Genomic DNA, 21,697 nt, shown 5'->3' with positions numbered 1-21,697 from the left:
CAACCTCCCACCGGCCCTGCTCAGCCCGCCACCAGTCCGCTCAGCCCGCCACCAGCCCACTCAGCCCACTGCCGGCTGAGTGAATGGAACCCCAGGCTGACAGCAGGTTGAGTGGTTCAACTGGCCTGCTCAGCCCACTGCCAGCCTGGGGTTCCTTGGGGGTCCCCAGGCCAGCAGTAGGTGCTGAGTGGGGCCGATGGGCTGGTATTCCAGCTGGCAATAGGGCAGCAGCCGGAACCCAGAGCAGTGATGGGCTGAGCCGCTCAGCCTGCTGCTGCATACCATCAAAAATCAGCTCACCTGCCACCTTTGACACGTGTGCCGTAGGTTGCCGACCCCTGCTTTATACACTAGTAAGGAGATGAGCATATTACAGTTGTTGGAGGGCTCTTATCAGGAGTAACAGGCTATAGGAAAGTCAGTCAACATTTTTTGTTTATCTGATGAAAACTGACCCACTCCCTGCCTCAAACCAAACCTGTCACTAATAATTGTCAACAACTTAATTTTCTGTTTTTGGCTAAGATATTGATTTAAAAAAAAATATTGAAATTGGATTCAGGATTGTTAGCAAGAATTTTTGGCAAACAAAGTTGTTAAATGACAATCTAAATGGCAACACAGTACTGCTTTCATGCTTGGCTCACCCCCCAGCCTGCTGGTCCAACAGCTGCAGTAGAGGAGGAGATAGGTGGAAAACTGCAGGACCCCAAAATCCACCTCTTGGGGTACAGAGTGGCAACAGCAGCAGCAAACCCTCAGGTCCAATCACACGCCAATGGGCACCGCCGCCAGCCCAACAGACCATGGTGAAGTTAGCACAGCATCTGATCTCAGGGATGGGGCACCCATGGAGCCACAGCAGCTCATCCTGCCCTGTGCAGTTCCCCCCGGATGAGATGGATCGCTGGCAGGCTGCCAGCCCGGGGGAGAGGTGCTCCCCAGATAGGGTGGCCAGATCCAGATGTCCTGATTTTATAGGGCCAGTCCCGATATTTGGGGTTTTGTCTTATATAGGCACCAATTACCCCACCTAGAGTGACCAGACAGAAAGTGTGTAAAATCAGGACAGGGATGGGTGGGGGTGGGGGGGGGTTAAAGGAGCCTATATAAGAAAAAGACCCCAAAATTGAGACTGTCCCTATAAAATAGGGATATCTGCTCACCCTACCTCAATCCCCTATCCTGATTTTTCACACATCTGGCTAACCCCAGCCAAGCCCTGTGTGACATTCCAATTCTAGCTGCCTGCGGAGGAAGTGAGTTACTTTCACTTTCATTCCTCAGCACGCAGCCAGCCTCCCCTCCTCCCCCAGCATCTCACCCAACCCAGCCCTGACGGAGGGGAGGGAGGAGAGAGAGAGGGGTGCTCCTGGGGAGGAGGGAGAAAAGAGGGGGTGCTCCATGGGGTGGAGGGGAGGGGAGCTCCTTTCCCAATCCCTACCTCCTCCCCTTCCCAGAGACCCCAGCAGCCAATCCCATTCCTCAGACTGTGCTGCATTCGGCTCTCTCTAGGACCCAGCAGCCCTGCTTCTACACTGTCTGGGCTGCCTGCAGCGTGGTGCCCCCAGGGAGAATGAGGCCCTACGCGACTGCCTATTCTGCCTATGCCTAAGGACGGCCCTGCTTGCAAACTTTATAAACTTGTTTGTAACAGTGGGCTCTTTGCAGCTCTTTCAAAAGATGCTGACTGTGTCCCTGGAAGCCACTTTTTAAAAAAACCATCAAAACATTTTCATTATATGTGATCTTATCTGTCTGGTTGCTGCCTTAGCTACTGATGGTACACCAGATGCTCAGCTACTGTACTTCAGTGGAGTTATACCAATTTATAACAGCTGACCTACAGTTTACCCCAAACATGTCTGTAACCTGGAATTACTTATGATTATGAGCTGCACACACAAGTTCAAATTTAAGTGATGGAAAAGAGTGCCATTCAGGGCTCATGTGGTACAAAGCCTGTGCTAGCAATAGTTTCTTGTGAGCTCCCTCTCAACCCCTCCTTATCTCTGCTATAAATCTAGCTGAAGTAAATGTATTGGCTTCCAAAAAAAATCTAAAGTTATGAATTAGCTGAACTAACAAGCATTCAATCTCTCATTAAAAAGAACTACTCCTCTGAGGAGTGGAGGGGAGCAAATGTGCTTATTTATAAATGACTCTAGGCATGGATACTGGCTCCATGGGTGCTCCAGAGCTGAAGCACCTAAGGAAAAAAAAATGGTGGGTTCTGAGTGCCCACCAGTAGCCCCCCTATCAGTGTCTCCCCCTCCTTCCCAGCACCTCCCACCCACCATGGACCAGATGGTGGGGAAGGAGGAGGAGTGAAGGTGAGACACACTTGGGAGAGGGAATGGGGGGAAGAGGCGGGGCAGGGGCAGCAAGAGGCAGGGTAGAGGTAGGGCCTTGAGAGAAGGGGTGGAGTAGGGGTGAGACCTGGGACAGAGCCAGGGAAAGCACCCCCTGGTACTTTAAAAAGTCAGAGTCTATGACTCTAGGTGTGATCCAGGGAATAATAGACTAATAAGCAACTGAACCTGGCAAACTGGTTGAAAACATAATTAGAAACAGAATAACAAAACACCTGGAAGATCGTGATCTGATAGGGTCAGATCAGAAGTTTCTTCAAAGAAAAATTGTTTAATTGAATCTCTTTGGATTCTCTGAACATGTAAATAAAATAGTGGATAAAAGAGAACTGGCTGGCATAATTAATTGAGGCTTCGAAAGGGCCTTTAACAAGTACCTGCACAAAAGGCTATTGAAGATGGTAAGTGGTCATATGATGAGAGGCAGAATATTGTCATGGATCAAATACTGACCAGGAGACAGGGAGCAAAGAGTAGGATTAGATGATCAGGTTTAATCAAGGTTTTGTACTAGGACCCGTGTTGTTGAATGACCTAGAAAGGGAGGTGAGCGGTGAGGAAGCAAAACTTGCAGAAGACACAGTTATTTAATCACCAGAATACAACTGCAGCATCCTTCAGTGCAAGAGTCCAAACATTTTTCTCCCCTTTCTAGCTTGTTGTGATGTTGTTTTACACTGTGGATGCTGTATCTTCTCGCTCTGCTATGTTGGTGGTGGTGGGGAGAGGGGATGGGTTGGTCTGTGTGTGCTCTGGCCCATTTGAACTAGCTGCCTACCTATATTAATTATGTCTTTGGTGTTTTTCTTATGGATCCTAGAGGTCTTTGTGCATAGGAATCTGCATATTTATATATATAATTTAAACACTTCATTATCATTGGTAGAAGTAGATGCTCATTGCTCAGTGTTCTGATCATTTTGGAGCAGAAAGTTTCCATACTCCAGAATAGATAGTAGTATCTGCATCAGACTTTGGAGATCAGAGGTAATTCCAAATGATTTAGAAAGTTTGGTGGCTACAGAGTCTATATCAGGGGTAGGCAACCTATGGCACGGGTGCCAAAGGCGGCACAGGAGCTGATTTTCAGTGGCACTCACACTGCCTGGGTCCTGGCCACCGGTCCAGGGGCTCTGCAATTTAATTTAATTTTAAATGAAGCTTCTTAAACATTTGAAAAACCTTATTTACTTTACATACCACAATAGTTTAGTTATATATTATAGATTTATAGAAAGAGTCCTTCTAAAAACGTTAAAATGTATTACTGGCATGCAAAACCTTAAATTAGAGTGAATAAATTAAGACTCGGCACACCGCTTCTGAAAGGTTGCCGACCGCTGGTCTATATATAACTTATTTACAGAGTTCTTAATATTCAGATTTTAGGACAGGCATCTCCATTAAAAAAGGGAGCAGGATTTCAATACCTTTAACCAGAGCTAGGAAGCAATGAGGATAAAATTCACCTATTGGAGATGGACCACCACAAGCCTATGGAGCATGTAAGTCTCACATAAGCCCCTCTCTGAGACTTTATATAGGCCATAGGATTTGTGGTGCCCTTTTGTGCAGGGGTCAAAAGTTAATAACTAGAGCTAGTTGGGAAAAGGTTTTCCTGTCCCTCAAAAAACTTGAGATTTTTTTGGTAATTTTCCCTTTCCCAGACTAAGTTGAAAAGTGAAAAGCTCAGATTATGATAGCCCCAAAATCTAAAAAGATAAAAAGAATGTAAAAAGTCCAGGCCCAGGGAAACATTGTTTTCATAACCGTTTCCATTATATTTTTAAATTTTTACTATAAATAGCTTAAATTTCTAAGCAAAACTGTTCAGAACTCGAAAACTAGATTTTTTTTTTGTTTAGAAAATGTCAATGTAACATTTTTGACAACTTCAAAACTTTTATCAATTTTGGTAAGTAGGGTCAGTTTTAATACTTTTTTTCTTGCAAAAAGCTCTAGTTTCAGCTAATCTGCATTTTTCCATCAAAAAAATCCAGACTAATTCTATTAACATTCCTTCCCTACAACAAAGACTGATTACTGTGACAATGAAATTGACAGTATATTACCTAGATCATTAAATACTGAGGGAAGAGGCCTCCTTCTCAAAGCTTTTTCAGTGCTGATTGGGCTCAACTCCCTTTGCAAATGGCAGTCAGTAATACTTGCCCTTTAGCAGTGTAATGGGCATCATACTACAAAAAGCAATTCTGGCCTTCATAGAAATGATCTAAGGTTTGCCTTTCTGCAACTCAATAAAATGTGCACAATACCAGATTGAAAGCATCATAGAGACTTGAAAAAAAAGGCACTAGCTTGTTGAATAGAATGCCTGATATTTTTAACAGTCCAAGAAATAAACAAGTCAATGCCGCACCTCCTAAGTTACATAACTCATGCAGATGGAACAGCAGTGTCAAGGAGAGACAGCAAGAGATGCCTAGAAATCCTTGAAACAGGACTTGAGAATATGATGGGTAGGCAAAGAGCCTAGGAGCATGGAACTTAGAACAGGATCAAGAGTATTAGGGAGACTTCATCCCTCTGCAATAAATCATGGGCAGGCACCAATAAATTAAACAACTTAGGAAAAAGTAAAAGGATATAACCCCCTTCTGCAAGAGCATCTCTACAGTGAGCCCATCAGCTGCACCTCTATGGCCAATGAATACCCAGTAGTGATAGAATCTTGACTCTTTAGTTCCCAAGGCACAAACCATGAGCTAAAAGAGAATCTTTATTAAGTGTTACTAGTATTAGAATGGTTCTGAGGGCAAGTGACTAGATTCATATCATTAGCCAATCCATTAGACAACACTGGGCAAAAGTTCAAGTTGCTTGGAATAGCTTGGTGGGGGAAGTTAATTGGTATGGGTGTGCAAATGCATGCAAAACTATGGAGATAGTACAAACAGAAAACTGGTTTAACCAGATAATCACACAACATTAACTAGACTCCTACCACTCCATAATGCAGCATTTCATACTGTCAAAACACTGGCAAACATTAACTCACAAACATTAACTACTTCATCTTCAGGGCAATCCTGTGACCAAAATTAAAAGAATATAATTAACACCATGATTAAAATGAGATTGTAAGAGTTAAGTCAGTTGTCTGGGCAGGGGGTCCTGTGGTCTGTGGATTAGACATCTGTCTTTCTGACCAAAGCAGTGGATTCTAATCTGCATTCTGACATTCATTTGCTGTGTGACCTTGAGGAAAGTCAATTATGGGTGTTGGGAGCCCCAGCTGAACTCCTCTTGCAAAGTACTACCAAGGCCAGTCAGCAAACAAGGTATAAATACAGCTTCCAGCTTTGGGGCCTTGCTTGATTTACCTACATTTTTTTTTTTATACTCAGGCCTGTGAAACTTCAGTGTGGATCAGTTTTGCTTTGGCAAATTTAGGGAGTGAGGGGTCAGTACCAAGCCTGTAATGGAAGTCATACTTTGAACTCGCCCATGGAAGGGATTAGCTGTTTCCCATAATATAACAGTTTTAATATAAGAGTGCACAGCTAGGGCCAAATTCCTTGCTAGTATCAACTGGTGTGGTTCCACTGATTTAAATGGAGCTGAGTCTGTTTACAGCAGCCCAGGACTTGGCCTCTAGAGACTGCATACCCAGATTTATCCTCAGTCTCCTTTTTCTTTTTTTAATGAGGTTGCTACCACATGGTTCATAAACATCCTTACTTTTAATATGGAGATGTGGCCCAAGGAGACTATGAGTATTCACGTACTAAAGGGTATTACTTGAACTCTGGTATTTTTGACTCTCTTGCAGGTAACTAAGTTGGTGAGCCCTCATCTGTGAAGGGGCTTAAGCACTGTGATGCTGAGCATTGCTGCACTCAATTTAAAAGTACCTAGAAAATCACAGGAACAACGCTCTGGTCCACAGAGGCTGAGATAGGCACCTTAACTCCCTGTACAATGAATGGGAATAGACAGGTACCTTAGAAGGTGATCTACAAAAGCCAGCACCAGCATGCTAGGCGGATAGCCAACTAAGCAAGCAATGAGAGAGGCCAATGAGATGGGGAATATGCTAAGCCCTGCCCTTCTCACAGAGATAGGCACATTCCTGCAGCTTGGAGTTAGGTGGCTATCTCCGCATGCCATTTGCAAACTAGGGGAAAATAAGGGTTCCGTGGTCTTGGGGGGGGGTGGCTGAAAGAAAACCTGGGGGGAAGAGGATCAGGACCTTCCTTATACTCTGGTGGAGAAAGTACTTGCTCAAGATGTGGGAGGCCCTTGGTTCTTCAAATCCCTTCTCTGCCTGAGAGGGGAACAAGTATCAGCTCCCTTCTAGGTGAGCACCCTAACCACTAGGCTATAGAATCATTCTAACTCTTTCACTGGCCCAAATAATTAAAGTGGTGATGACTTCAGTATTAAATATAAAGTGAGGGCAGTGGGAGTGACTCTGCAGCCCACTGTTTAGGGCACTCATCTGAGAGGTGGCTGATCCTTGTTGAAATCCCTTCTCCCCTCAGGCAGATGGGGAATTGAAGTGGGGGGTTCCCAGAGCCCAGGTGAGTGCTCTAACCACTAGGCTAAAGGTTACAAGGCGAGTCTCCTTCCCAGGCCATTTTGTGTGAACTCACCTGAGGAGCTTGGTCCAGTAGCCAGACTGAGAATGCCGACCAGGTCAGGCCCCACAAGTGAGTTAGGTGGATGAAAGTTTATCTTTCCTGGTTTCAATTGTGCTGGGGCTTAGGAAACAAATCACAGGTATCTGGGTGCCTACAGTGAGGCTGCAGCATACATGTCCAGAGACAAAAACTTAGGTGCCGAGTTAGTTTAGGTGCCTACAGGTTTTGGTGGCAGCTGAGCAGGAATTTTGTGGGTTGCAGAAGTACCTAAAAATGGGACTTATCCAGGAAGGTACTAGGTTCCTAACACTTGTGGTGCTCATTATGTAACATTACTCCTTTCCCCCATACTCTCCAACCATCCCTTACTTTGAATTACTCCTGCAAATTATTTTGTTGCTACAGAGCGAGCTTCCATCCACTTAGGGTACTTATATTACTCCATAACTGTAGCCTCTCAGAGCCTAGCAATCTATAGTTGTCCTCACAACACACCTCTCAGGTAGGGAAGTACATTCATCCCTGTTCTGCAGATGTGAACTCAGGCACAGAAAGGCTAAGTGACTTGGTCCCACAGGAAGTTTGTAGCAGAGCAAAGACTGGACTCCAGGTGATACACTAACTACTGCACTATCCTTCCTCTTTAACTTCTGATCCTAAGGTCTTGTAGAATCTAACTTTAGCCATCTGTCTTAGGTAAAAAAATCCTGCATCTTGTCAGGGGGTTAGACTAGATGAACCTTGTGGTCCCTTCTAACCCTATGGTTCTGTCATTCCATGATTCAAACCTAACTATAAACCAACCACGTGGGAAATAAAACAGCAAGATTTCTTTTTGTCAGTAACAGAGGGTTTTTTTAATATTGAAGGAAATGTCATGCCACATTTCACACTTTTCCTTGCAGAATTTCAACAGTGCAATGTACATACATGCAACCAGGAAAGCAATAATCTCCTGCTCACCCTGATTACCTATGAATTGCTTCTCAGAATCGACTCTCCTGCTCATCTGCCCACGTGATTACTCTTTCATTTTGCTTTCCTGCTGCTCTGTCTGCCCTCTGACTAGTAAGCATTCACTCTTTCTTTCCCCAGCTCCTCAATCTACACTACTGTTCAGGTGTTTAAAATTTACTTCCATTATATTCCCAGCTCCTCTTCTCCTGGAGGGCCATTTAAAAATGTCTTTAAGAGAAAGATGGAGAGGAAAACAGACTAGGTGTATATTGCTTATAGCAGGCTCAGCAAGAAATCCTTGTGGCCTCTGTGGAAGTGTAAAGCAGTCTTGAAGAGGATAACTTAATACAGACCTGTCTTACTATCACTGGTAACAATATTTGGTTTCTTGAAAACACAACTACTCCAACCCAGTAAAGCCTGATCTGTTGGATGCCCCTTCTCCAAGCACTTGCATATTAAATCACAACACAGCTCTCACAAGCTCCTGGGTGGTGTTTCATCTACAATAAAGATATTCAGAATGCTAGAAGGCTTCCCATAATGTGCCCCTATATATCTAGGAATTGCAGGGGTGTCCAAACAGTGAGCTGTGTCACACACCAAATGATTCAATGCCTAGACACAGTGGGACATATTGAAGATGACTTGCAGAGAACAAATTAAATGTGTCAAGTGGTACGAGTTAGAGGGGCCTTTGGCACAAAAGTAATAAATAACGTCACCTTTATTTTTCTTTATAAGCTTAAAATTATTTGTGTGCCAAAAGCCCTTCCTCCCCCGGCCCCCCCAGCACTTCTTGGCACATCTGACGTATAACTTTACATTTAGATAAGTACAACCTCCAAGTGCATTTTTAAAAACTTATTTCTAAATGTTTTGTGGGCTTTACTCAAACCAGTGGCATAATTTTTTGTTCTGCCTTCTTATGGGTTTATTTACATTTTTGAACCTCTATCAAGGTGAGGGAGAGGGGAAAGAGGGGAAGTAAATTGAATCATATTGGACCTCCTTTGGCAAAGCACTTAAGCACATGCTTATCTTTACGTATATGCTTAAATGCTTTGTTGAATTGGAGCCTCTGCTAAACTAAATACTTGTTACAGTATAAAGGTACTTCTCACACTCTGCAGCATGCACATAAGGATTCTTTACTGTAAATTCAGTAAGGCCCTTAAATCTACCCAATGGCTACTTCTACATTATGAACTAATAGCTAACCAGGTTTCACTTTAAAAGCCATAGCTGTCACTATATCAAAGAACATTAGCAAACATCTAAAACCTTTAATAGTACTAGTTTAAGAGTTGAGAAATGTAGGTTCAATTCCCTGCTTTATCACAAATTTCCTCCATTATCTTGGGTAAGTCACTTTGACATTCTATGTCTCAGTTCCCCATCTGTACAATGGGGATAATAGCACTTCCCTACCTCACAGGAACATTGTGAGGATAAATACATGAAAGATTGTGGGGTGTTCAGATACCATGATGCTGGGAATAACTTAGAGGGTGGAATTTTTTTTTAAATTTGTATTGCAGCATGTAATTAGCTTCTCTCACACAAATCATATTTTCATGTGAATGCACATATCACATTTTATGAGTTTGGAGTAAAATCGATAGTCTGCTCTTAAACCTTTAAGTTAGGATCTTGTAATGCAAGTGAGTGACAGGACTTCAAATTATATTGTCATAGGTTAACATCATTGCACTCAACTGATGCACTTGAACCTATAGTGACCCTGTAAGAAATATTTGGATCTACACAGATGAAGGTGAGTCTTTTTTGCACTTCAAGGGAAGGGAAATCAAGTGACTGAGTTTGGTAATCATGACTATACATAGTGTTTTTATTTGTTATCAACATGATCACAAGAAGACAATGCAAAACCAATATTAAACCAGCACACATACAGCAGATAAAAGCAAAGATTAATCTTGGTAGGATTAGAGAATTTACATTGACAGGATGTTTAGAAAAAAAAGATATGGGGGAGGGAGTTATGAGGGAAGAGTTAACTTGTTCCAGAGACTTGTTAAAATCCCTGATGGGTAACTTCAAAAGCCTTGGGAGACTTTCGTTCCACCTGGAATTTGCATTTTGATTGCTGAAATAAAAGATGTCTACTCTAGTAGCCTAGTCTGTACTTTAATTAAGGGCTTTGTATTTAAATATAGCCATACAATCCCTTAAGGTTATTTTTAAAGTAAGCTGCTGGCAGGACAGCATTATGGTGGATTACAGATTCAGGGTATCAAGAAAAATCAGCACTTCAACATACAATTTAGAGAATAATGTACGTGTCTGTATATACAAACAGTAGTGTGCGTGTATATATAATGTTTGTATGTGTATATACGCAGGTTCATGTAATAAGATATAGGAGTAAAATTATCAAAGACAAGATGGGCAGATTTTCCTGTTTTGCTAACCTCTAGATATCTGTACTGTATATTTGTAGTCAATAGAACATGACCAATAGTACATTTGTAAATACATTAAGAGCACAGTTAACACTAGGGAAAGTTCCACTTTTCCATACATGTAAAAACCTCAATTATTAAAAAAGTGATTTGGTTGCATCTAGTACTGAATAGGCATTGTTAAATACCCCCACTACCTGACATCCTTGTGACACACAGGTTGCCAAGAGGGATACATGGTCTGGAAAGTAGCAGTGCTACACATAGTTTGCCATCTATTGGAAATTAAGAGCTCAGGGGGAAGATTGAGTGGGATCAGATCAGTCATATCTAATGAAAGATGCACATAAACTGTACTGACTGAAAATGACAAGCCAAATCAAAACTATATTCAACATTCTTAATTGTGACAAGAACTTACAGCTTCCAAATTTTAGTGGGCAAGCATGTGCATCCATGGGGAAGTCTTCGAGCTGCATGGGGCATTCAGCAGAAATGGTCAATCTGTGAGAAGAAAAAAAAAACAAAATCTTCATTTTACTCAGCCCTATGCAGGCCCTTCACTATGGTATCTGAGTGCTGACATAAACATACTTTACACGAGGACTTCTGTGAAATCAGAGCAATTCTCTGGTTACATGGGATGTGATATTCAATATGGATAAGTGCTTGTGACATGGGCTTGATCTTTTAACTTTTATTCAGATGAGCAGTCTTTATCTATGTAAGTAATCCCAATGAAATCACTGGTACTATTTGCATGTGAGAGAACAAGTATGTTGTAGCCCATGTCCTTGGTCTGTTTGTGTCTTTAAATTGCAGCTAAAAGACAACTCCCAGGAGGCACTGCAACAGCATAGCCAAATCAAAATATCTGGGGTTTTGGATATTTGGTTTCTGAGGAAAATTTCAATTTTTCACCAAGTTAAAGCAAAAACCTAGAATTCCACTGAAAACCAGTTTTGATATTAAATTTATGGCCAACCCCCATTGTAAATCCTTCAAGGTAAGAACTGTCTCTTTTCAATGTTTGTACAGCACCCAATCTGTGCTGTACAGCACCCAATCCTGACTGGGACCTTTAAAAGCTACCAGAACAGAAGTATTTAATAATATGGGTAAGAGTAGCAGGATTCAGTTCTTTGCTTCATATTAGGAATGTCCACATGCTCTCCTACTTTGGAATAAAACTCAAGACTGTGATGCAGACATTCCATTTTCTGATTCTGAAGGTCTGAGGCACAATGTTTTTATCTCTGTACCCTGCTGAAGTCTGTGGAGAAGCAGCTCTGGTAGCTCAGTGAGGAACCTCTTTCCTTAGAACAAATCTGTGGCTGCACAAATAGCTCCCTGAAATACAAAAGTACATTTTCCTGTCATGAAAACATGTTCATGCAGCCACACCGCCTGACTATACACTAAATGCTTCATATTATCATGCTGAAGTGCATATTCTGGATACATAGCCTTCTCTCCACAGGGAGAATAAAGTACTGCAGTGATAAGAATGCCCATACTGGGTCAGACCAATGGTCCATCTTGCCCCATATCCTGTCTTCTCACAGTGGCGGGTGTCAGACGCTTCAGAGAGATTGAGCAGAACAGGGGATCATCAAGTGATCCATTCTGTGTCATCCAGTCCCAGCTTCTGGCAAACAGAGGCTAGCAACACTCAGAGCATCTGGGTGTATCTGTGATCACCTTGGATAATAGCCATTGATGGACCTATCCTCCATGAATTTATCTAGTTCTTTTTTTAACCTTGTTATAGTTTTAGCCTTCACAAAATCATACACATGGCCTTTTGTTCAGCCAGCCCCCTTTAATACAATACACTAGTGCAGGGGTCAGCAACCTTTCAGAAGTGGTGTGCCGAGTCTTCATTTACTCTAATTGAAGGTTTTGTGTGCTAGTAATACATTTTAAAGTTTTTTGAAAGTCTCTTTCTATAAATCTATAATATATAACTAAACTATTGTTGTATGTAAAGTAAATAAGGTTTTTTAAATGTTTAAGAAGCTTCATTTAAAATTAAATTAAAATACAGAACCCCCCCCGGACGTGGCCAGGACCCGGGCAGTGTGAATGCCACTGAAAATCAGCTCACCTGCCGCCTTCGACACACGTGCCATAGACTGCCTACCCCTGCACTAGTGCATTACCAGAGTGGTCCATATATCTGACTGTTTGACAATAGTTTTGGGGAAAACAATCACACTACTATCCTATGTACCACTGCCTGAAAGTTCTAGAGCTGTAGTTCCTGCAACAGCTTTTTGGAGGTGGAGAGATCAAGGGGATTAGGATAAAAGAAGATTAACACTCTCTGACCCATCCATTGCATTGGTACTGTGAGAGGACTGAGACAGTGCAGGATGTGGAGAATGCTAATGTGGCAGAGAAGAGGAACAGGTGTGCAAGGGGAAGAAAAGAGGATGGAAAACAGTGGGGACACATAATTAGGGCCCTACCAAATTCATGGCCACAAAAAACATGTCACAGACCATGATCTCTGGTCTGCCCTGTGAAATCTGGACTTTTGTGTGTTTTTACCCTATACTATACAGATTTCACGAGGGAGACCAGAGTTTCTCAAATTGGGGGTCGGGATTCAAATGGAAGTTGCAGTGGCTCACAAAGTTATTTTATGGGGGTTTTGGTATTGCCAACCTTACTTCAGTGCTGCCTTCAGATCTGGGCAGCTGGAGAGCACCAGCTGTTAGCAGGGCACCCAGCTCTGATGGCAGCGTCCTGCCAGCAGCAGCACAGATATAAGGGTGGCAATACCACACCATGCCACCCTTACTTCTGTGCTGTTGCCGGCAAAGCTGGATGGCCAAAGAGTGGTGGCTGCTGACTGAGGGCCCAGCTCTGCAGGCAGCAGCACAGAAATAAGGGTGACAATACCATGCCATGTCATCCTTAATTCTGCGCTGCTGCTGGCAGCGGTTCTGCCCTCAGAGCTAGGTTCCCAGTCAGCAGCCACCATTCCCAGACACTCTGAAGGCAGCATCGCCACCAGAATCAGCACAGGAGTAAGGGTAGCAGTACCACAACCCTGCCTACAATGACCTTGTGACTCCCTCACAACTCCTTTTTGGCTCAGGACCCCTACAATTACAACACTGCGAAATTTCAAATTTAAATAGTTGAAATCATGAAATTTATGATTTTTAAAATCCTATGACCATGAAATTCACCAAAATGGACCACAAATTTGGTCGGGCCCTGTACATAATACAGATGGAAAGGTAACAACAGCAGTAAAGCGAGAGAGAAAATCCAGCTTGATAGAAATGATACACTGTTTCCCAATCACAGACAGGAAATGCTGCGTCTAAGATGTAGAAAGAGCAATAGGTGAGGTTTGAGTCATCTGCCCTGAGGCAAGGAAGTTAAAAAAACCCTCAAAACCCAGAAAATAAAATAGAGGAGAAAGTAACATGGCTTTGAGGGTATATCTACTTTCAACAGCTATCAACCCAATCCAGCAAAATGTTTAAGCACATTTTGAACACTAAGCATGGATGTACTTTGTGGGAGTGGGACATGTATAAAAAGGACCCCAGTTTTCCCATACTCACAAGTTTTAGACTCAAACGTCCAATAAATTGACTTTCTTCTCTTGGTAACTCTCCTTCCTCTTTCTCTTTCATCTCTTTACAGTTAGATCCCAGATAGCTTCTATGCAAGACTCCAGAAGCCCTATAGGCTCTGCAGGCTCTGGGTCACGCTAGATGTTGTACTGAGTGAGTTTCAACAAAAGCATTTTCTCCCCACCTGTTCTGCAATTGTAATTCTATAACCATCACACACAGAACCATTATTATCTCCAAGGAGAATCATGCACCCATAGCAACAGAACATACCACATCCCCATGGGCAATAAAATGTGTCCTCCTGATAAGTGGTCAGACCCATATCTTCACTCTGTTTCTAATAAACCTCTCTGTCTGGGTCTGTAATTGTAACTGTAATTATCTACAGAGTGAGCTGTAGTCAGTCCTGTGTTTTGGCAAATTCCATACATTTAACCCAAATGTATTGGTTTCAGTGACCTAAAGTCTACAAGGCGGGAGGAACTGTAGTGGGAAAGTTGCCTGCCACACTCTCAACTTACAAGGGATCCAGAGCTGTCTGGCACAGTCCAGACTTGCTGACTCACCTAACCTTTGTCTTGCTTCACCTTCCATGCAGCCTAGAATTAGATCTCTCCTGAGCCTAGTGGCTACCTCAGAGAAGGAGAGAGATGCAAACACTGCCAGCCTTTCTCCAAGGGTAAATCCCAGTTGGTTACAACTTCAATCTGCTGCACCAGCAGGAGTGGATCTAGCCAAATAGCTATAAAAGAGGAGACATTAATATATGCAGAGGTTGGCTGCTAGGACATCAGTCTTGGCAGTAGTTGTATCCAGACTTCAGTCCAATACTTCTCTCTCTCTCTTCCTTTTAAAAAGTCATTCAAAATAACAAGCAACAAGGAGGGATAACAATATAAGTGGCCTCCCTTCCACATGTTTTGTTCTCTATGTCAAGCAAGTACTTCCACAGATGAAATTTCTTTGATGTGTTCATAAGACAGCACCTTACTCCATATGTTGTAATATACCTGATCTCCTTATTTCAGTTCCCCATCTGTCTTTTTATTTAGCATACTTTTCATCTATAAAGCTCAAAGGATGGTAGGTATCATTATTTCCATTTTAGAGCTAGCTAGGCTTGGAAGGATTAGATTTTTATCAGTAGATGCGGATTTCACTCTACACACACAAACTGACAAATATTTCCATTGAAATTTTCAGATAGTAAGAAAAATGTTTCTTGAGAACTTATGAGAGGTTGATTTAAGGACATTTACTTTGTACATTTTGATATGTTGTTGACAATTTGTGTTTTTAACAGTTATCAAACTTCAACTTTTTGAATCGCAACATCCACGATCATTAATTATTTTCTTCCCTCCACCCGCCCATACGTTTTGTGACAACCCACCATAATTTCCCACAACTGTGAAATTTTAAATCAATTAAATATTGGAAAATAAATGCTTCAAAATAAACTGATCTCTGTCAAATGTATTTTAAAAAAATCAAATTTTGCCAAGTCTACAGATAGGGAAACTGAGGCACAGGGTGCCAATGACTCATCCATTATCAAACAACAGGGATCAGTGGTAGAGCTGGGAATAGACTCAGATCCCTGAACTTCAAGCACAATGTCATATCCGATGGCACATGTTACCTCTCCTCTAAAATAATATTTACATTAAATAAAAAAAGAGATGACAAGACCCCTACACATCTATATTTTTAAGGAAGGACATCCATGTATGGTATTAGAACGTGGGCACCACTTAGTGAAACTGCAAGAGAATTTTGTGTTAGAAACTGACTTCTTGTGCTGGCCTTAAAATAACTGCTTGAGGCCTGGATCCTATAAGGTGTTGAGCACGCTCTCCCTGCACCCACAAAGCACTGTTAGGGCCAGGACGCTCAGCAGCTTGCAGGGTAGAGCCCTGAATGCCCAGTGCATAGAACTTCTCCAGTTCCTGCTACTAATGGTTTCTGTGTCAAATCAGTGCTGCTGGATGTGTACTTTCCTTCAGTTTCAGAGGAAAACACCAGTCACTCAATGAAGTTGATTGGAATTAAAATCCTCCAAATCTCTTTAAATGAAAAGGTGACATTAATATATAATTTCGAAGGGTTTGATTGTGCCTTTAGGGCATAGCCTTACATTGGGGTTATGTGGAGCTGCACGGCCCCAGGGCCAGGCATAATCCCTCACCAAGCTTCCTTATCCTAGCAGGCAGTGCGCAAACTGCTCTATCTTTTAGAGTAGTGCATGGTGCAATCTGCTATCCCTAATGTTTGAGTGGTGGAAGGCACCATTAGGGCCATAGTCTCATCTCCTCTCTTGAGGAGTATGTGGACCTCTAAGGGTACAAGGAAGGAAGAAACCTCTGTACCCAGGGACTGTAACCATCCCTGACACTCACATGCAGTGTGAGGTGCTGTGCACCTTCTCCTGTGCATTTGTATAAAAGTTCTGTGCCAGAGTGTCCCTAAACAATACATGGAAATATGTCAATAATTTATTTTCAGATGTGTTATTCATAACATTGCATAGCTAGTACATTTTAAATTTTAAAATGCTTAATAAATGATTTCATAACAACCTGTTACAAAATCCTTATCCTTTACTGAGTATTTTATACCATTCATTACAACATATTATTGGTGCATAATAGGGCTAGGCAATATGGATGTGCAATGGCTTTAAATATCATACATTTTCACCATATTGTTTTGCATTGTCCTGGTGCCCTCAAATATTAGCTCTTAACTAAAAATATGAGGGTCTAAAAAAGTTTGGCTCACAAAACGCACTTGTAACTCAAAACAATTTGTTTCTACAGAAAGCAGCATGGCAGCCATCTGTGTCAATTCTGTAGAGAAGTTGGTGGGGATACACCCACACTTGCTTCTGGAAACACATTGCAAATAGGGCAGGGACAGAAGATGACAGGAATGTGTAGAATGCACCAATGTTCCGCACCCAGAAGTGGTGGACAAATTTATATTTGGTCTTCACCTTCAAACATCACCTGGAAAGACGCAGGATGCGTCTGAAGTCCTGTCTCCTTCCAGACACATACCTTCAGCTAGCAGAAATTCCACTCAGCTCACATATGCATGCATGCACAGTGCTAGTAGAACACTGGTTGGTCATTATTAAACAACTTTTATCTTCAGTAAAAAGTTAGGGCTTGAATATCCTTTTACACATACCAGTTATACATAGTTCACTACAATGGAGTTACTCCTGGTTTACGGGTAAGGGAGAGGAAAAATAGGACTTTTGTGTGCATGAATGGAACAGGGTTTTGTTAAACGGTTAGAATACAGTCCATTCAAATTGGATTTTAATGAGTCCAACAAAACACATGTCTGACCTAGGGACTGTCCTTAACTCAAACTTCTCCCTGGTTGAGCTGAGGCACAAAAATTATTAAAAATAAAGTTCTAAAAAATATTACGAGAGCAAGCGTGTGGCGTTGAGCAGTGGGTGGGTGTTTTTTTACTGCATTTGTACTCAAAAGCCCACTGAAATATTTTTACTCAAACTTCTGATAAATAAAAATAACTCTTGGGCCGTGACCAGACATGGAATATTTCTGTCCAAAAAATGAAAATTTGACAAAATTGTAAGCAACTGAAAAAAACCCAAACCCTTTAGAATGGAAGGATGCCTTCAATGGAGCAAAGATTTCACCCAGTACGTGTAAGAAACTTCAGCAATAGCTGCTGTTGTATTACCACCAGTAATTCTTAGTAGTTTTATGGTGTTTTACATGTTCAAAGTGCTGCACAAACATTAAGTAACTAAACAGAGGCTGTAACCCATCTTAGTTTTGGGGGGGGGAGTAATATTGATGTCAAATTCCAACAAAACAAATACATACATGGTGATTCAAACTGCAAGATTTCACGAAGTCAGGAAAAGTCATGAGAGAAAAATTCACATTTGGAGCATTGAGAATTAAGCAATAATCCTTTGCTAAAATTCAGCAGATTCTTTTGTGTAGCTATACAGTTTTCACTGTATTGGGAGTGAACTATTTTCAAGTCACAGATGCAGTGAGCAATTAAGGGCAGATCTTTGAGACCTATAGATCCACATCCTACATTCAGAGTGGGCTCCAGAAGGTGCTTGGGACCCAGGAGTTCAGGAAGCCCTGAGAGAGCCATCACTGCCATAGGGAGCAGTCAGGCTACAAGAGATTCCCAACTTCCTATCTCTGGTTGACTGAGAAGGGAGAGGAGGAGCCACAGAGTATGCTAGAGAGAAAAGAAGACAACCAGAAGTTGAGGAAAGCTGTCAAATAGCTACCCTCTCTGCAGGGAGCTAACGTTGCTGCTAAGAAGTGGGAACAGCAATTGAAGGTTCCTTGAAAAGAATGTGTCTGCTGCCTTGCCCTTTCAAAAATACCTTCCAGAATGGCACCTGCAGATGCCAGCCATGAGAGGTGCAAGTATGGGAAGGCAGCCACCTGTACGAGGGTGCTGCAGATGGTGACAGGAACCTCTTCTACCAGTCAGCAGCCTCCAAACTGGAAAGTAGCAGGCACAAGGTTTCAAACCTGCCTCCTTAAGGCCAGTTGCCATTCTTTGTTAAACTAGGCTGGCAGTGTTTGCATGAAACTAATCTCACCCCCATTTTTGCAGCTCTTGATCCTGCTTGGAAAGGGTCAAATGGACTTTGCTGGCTCACTCATTACACCACATAGGTAAAAAAGCCATGGGTGTGGCTCTGAGGGGACAGATTTTAGGTATTGGTAGAGCAGTCTGTGAAAAGAACTTGAGGAGGAAAGTCAGGGAACAGGTTTGAGCTAAACTTTAAAAATTAATGTTAGAACTGATTTCCTCATCTCCCCTCAACTAGTGAAGCCAAACCCTAGGAAAGTGCTGAGTTTGGACTCTGTAGCATGTGGACTGGGTTTCATTTTGTTTTTAAGGAACAGCTGGGAAAATTGTTTCCTCATAACCACAGGGAGGGGGAAAATCCCACTAGGGAATACTAAAGATTAGAGAGGTAATAAAGAAAATAGAATAACATTGTTTCATTATTATATTCATGACAGATACTTGATTCTGCTACTGCTCTTCTTTCACCAAGTACAATGATCCATATGATTTAGTAATCTACAATATGCTCTCATTAGATGCTTTTGTGGATAAACATGACAACAAAAGCCATTTTGTGGTATGTATAAATTGCTACATTCACTGCAGTACCCACTTAACCTTGATCTAAAAAGATATCTGATGAATAAGGTGAGTATCTGTTATGTCTTGGGAAACTTTTATAACAAATGATGAAGAAACAAAGTTTATTTCTGAGACTTTCACAATAAAATACGGCTTCAATTCAATTAGTGTAACTATTTGGTTTATTAAGCCACATCACGTGCTGGACAACAAAAGTTAACTGATGTCAGTCACTGTTCTTGAAACAAGCATAACTCTTGGAACATATTTAAAGATCTCTGCTCATTCCTAGGCATGTACTTATAATCTTAATATACAGTAACTCCTCGCTTAACATTGTAATTATGTTCCTGAAAAATGCTACTTTAACTGAAACAATGTTAAGCGGATCCAATTTCCCCATAAGAATTAATGTAAATAGGGGGAGTTAGGTTCCAGCAAATTTTTTTTTTTGCCAGACAAAAAGTATAAGTTTTAAACATACAATTTACACCACAATGATGATTGTGAAACTTGGTTGAGGTGGTGGAGTCAGAAGGTGGAAGAGGGTGGGATATTTCCCAGGGAACGCCTTACGGCTAAATGATGAACTAGCACTTGGCTGAGCCCTCAAGGGTTAACACATTATTAATGTAGCCGCACACTCTACAAGGCAGCAGCAATGGAGGGAGGGGAGATAGCATGGCAGAGAGAGACAGAGACACACACCGTGTGTGTGAGAGAGAGACACAAATTTCCCCTTTAAGTACGCTGACCTCACTCTAAGTACATTGCCTTTTTAAGTAGATCAGCAACTTGAGACAGCAGCTGCTGTCAGCAAGCGTTCTCCATCCTGAGCCCTGTCATGTCCCTCCCCCTGCTCTGTGGAGGTGGGGTAAAGGAGCAGGGGGCAGGAGCAGGGCAGAGGGTGACACCCTGACATTAGCACACTTCTTCCCCCCCTGCCCAGCAAGCAGGAGACTCCCGGGAGCAGCTCCAAGGCAGAAGACAGGAGCAGCACAGGGCAGTGGGGGGAGGGCCACCTGAGCTGCCCGGCAATTGATAGCCTGCTGGGCAGCTGCCACACAGGGAACTTAGGGGAGTGGGGAGCTGATAGCAGGAGCTGATATGGGGCTGCCAGTCCACCTTGGTTCCAAGGCCCCACCAGCTAGCTCCAAGAGGCTGCTCTTTCTGCAAGCAGTGGACAAAGCAGTTATAAGGGAGCATTGCGCAACTTTATAAAGGAGACAATGTTATAAGGGAGCATTCCGCAACTTTAAATGAGCATGTTCTCTAATTGATCAGTAATGTAACAATGTTAACCAGGACAATGTTAAGTGAGGAGTTACTGTAATCTGTGCACAGAGGAGATGGTGGGTGATTTAACACTGTAAAGATATCTTAAGGCATGGATAAACACTTAAGTCACTATACAGATGGCTGAAAGAGTTATGCTAAGGTGATGAAGTCCAGAAACTTGCCTAAGAGACTGAGTGAGTTATCTGCAACCTGGACCTTGGCAAGGGAGAGGAAATGTAAACATTACTGGTAGTTCTTATGCTGCATCACTCATGATGCCCCAGCTATTCAGCCTGAATCACACTGGGTGGCATTCACCTCTGTCTTGGGTGTGTGACAAGAGCAGGAAGGCAAGGTCTATCCTGATGGGCTTAAGTGGTGCATAATCTTTGTTCTGGCCCTATGTTCATAGGGAATTTCACCCATTGTGCTTCTTATCTGCGTTCATTTTATGTGTTGGACTCCCACTGGAAGTGAACATAGTCTAGTGGTTAAAATTCAAGGTTGAGAGCCAGGAGTTCTGGACAAATATCTATCTCTGCCCCTAACTTCTGTGCAGAATACTACTGCTGTCCTACCTCATGGCAGTGTTGAGATTCTAATTCATTAATAGTTGTATGGCTACATAGAATGCTTTGAAAACCTCAGATGGAAAGAGCTATACAAGTGAAAAGTATTCTAATTACTGATATTCTTGTGAGTTTCATTCTGCACAGTAGGCAGTTCAGAACTGTAGTACAGATTAAAGGAGATTTTTATCATAACTGAGCCAAATCCTTAACCCAGTTTATGCTGAATTTATGGATGCATACTCCCTTTAGGCTTCCTAAACCAGCTATGCACAATACTGACTTGAGTTGGCCTGGTGTGGAAAGGATGGGAAAGGGAATCCATATCCATGCTTTGGCAATAGCTACCCTGTGGTGGGGACCTCAAGCAAGTAAACTCCCCAACCATGGAATGCCTTTGTATATGCTGAACACTGCTCTCCTCCTGCTGGTCTGGAGACAGTTACGGGGGCTCTAGGACAGCAGTAAAGTTTGTGAGAAACCAGGAGGAGGGAAGGGACAAGTGATAGGTCCCTTAAATGTTCCTAAAAACCAAACAAGCAACCTTGAGTTTTTGTGGGCATCTCTCTTCCATTGCCCAGCTGCTAGGCTGGTGGTGGGGTTCTTTATCTGGTGGGGCCCCATTTCAGCTTCCTAGTCAAGGCTGAGAGCACCATTTTCAGCTAATTCCCTTCATTCTGCAGCCTTTATTATAGTACTTTTCTGTATACATAATAGTAA

At 42.3% G+C, this 21,697-nt stretch overlaps 1 protein-coding gene across 4 annotated transcripts in view; it reads right to left on the bottom strand.

Annotated features, from left to right (window-relative positions):
- GABRA5 (gamma-aminobutyric acid type A receptor alpha5 subunit) overlaps window positions 1-21,697 on the bottom strand; it is a 98,681-nt gene that overhangs the window by 40,743 nt on the left and 36,241 nt on the right. For all 4 annotated transcript variants that reach the window (XM_030571068.1, XM_030571091.1, XM_030571077.1 and 1 more), the window contains exon 6: window positions 10,781-10,863. In XM_030571068.1, the coding sequence (XP_030426928.1) occupies window positions 10,781-10,863 (83 nt within the window). The remainder of the gene's footprint in view (window positions 1-10,780; window positions 10,864-21,697) is intronic.

Source organism: Gopherus evgoodei, chromosome 1, assembly GCF_007399415.2.
Source record: "Gopherus evgoodei ecotype Sinaloan lineage chromosome 1, rGopEvg1_v1.p, whole genome shotgun sequence".
Taxonomy (NCBI): domain Eukaryota; kingdom Metazoa; phylum Chordata; order Testudines; family Testudinidae; genus Gopherus; species Gopherus evgoodei.
This window is presented reverse-complemented; position numbering and strand designations above follow the sequence as displayed.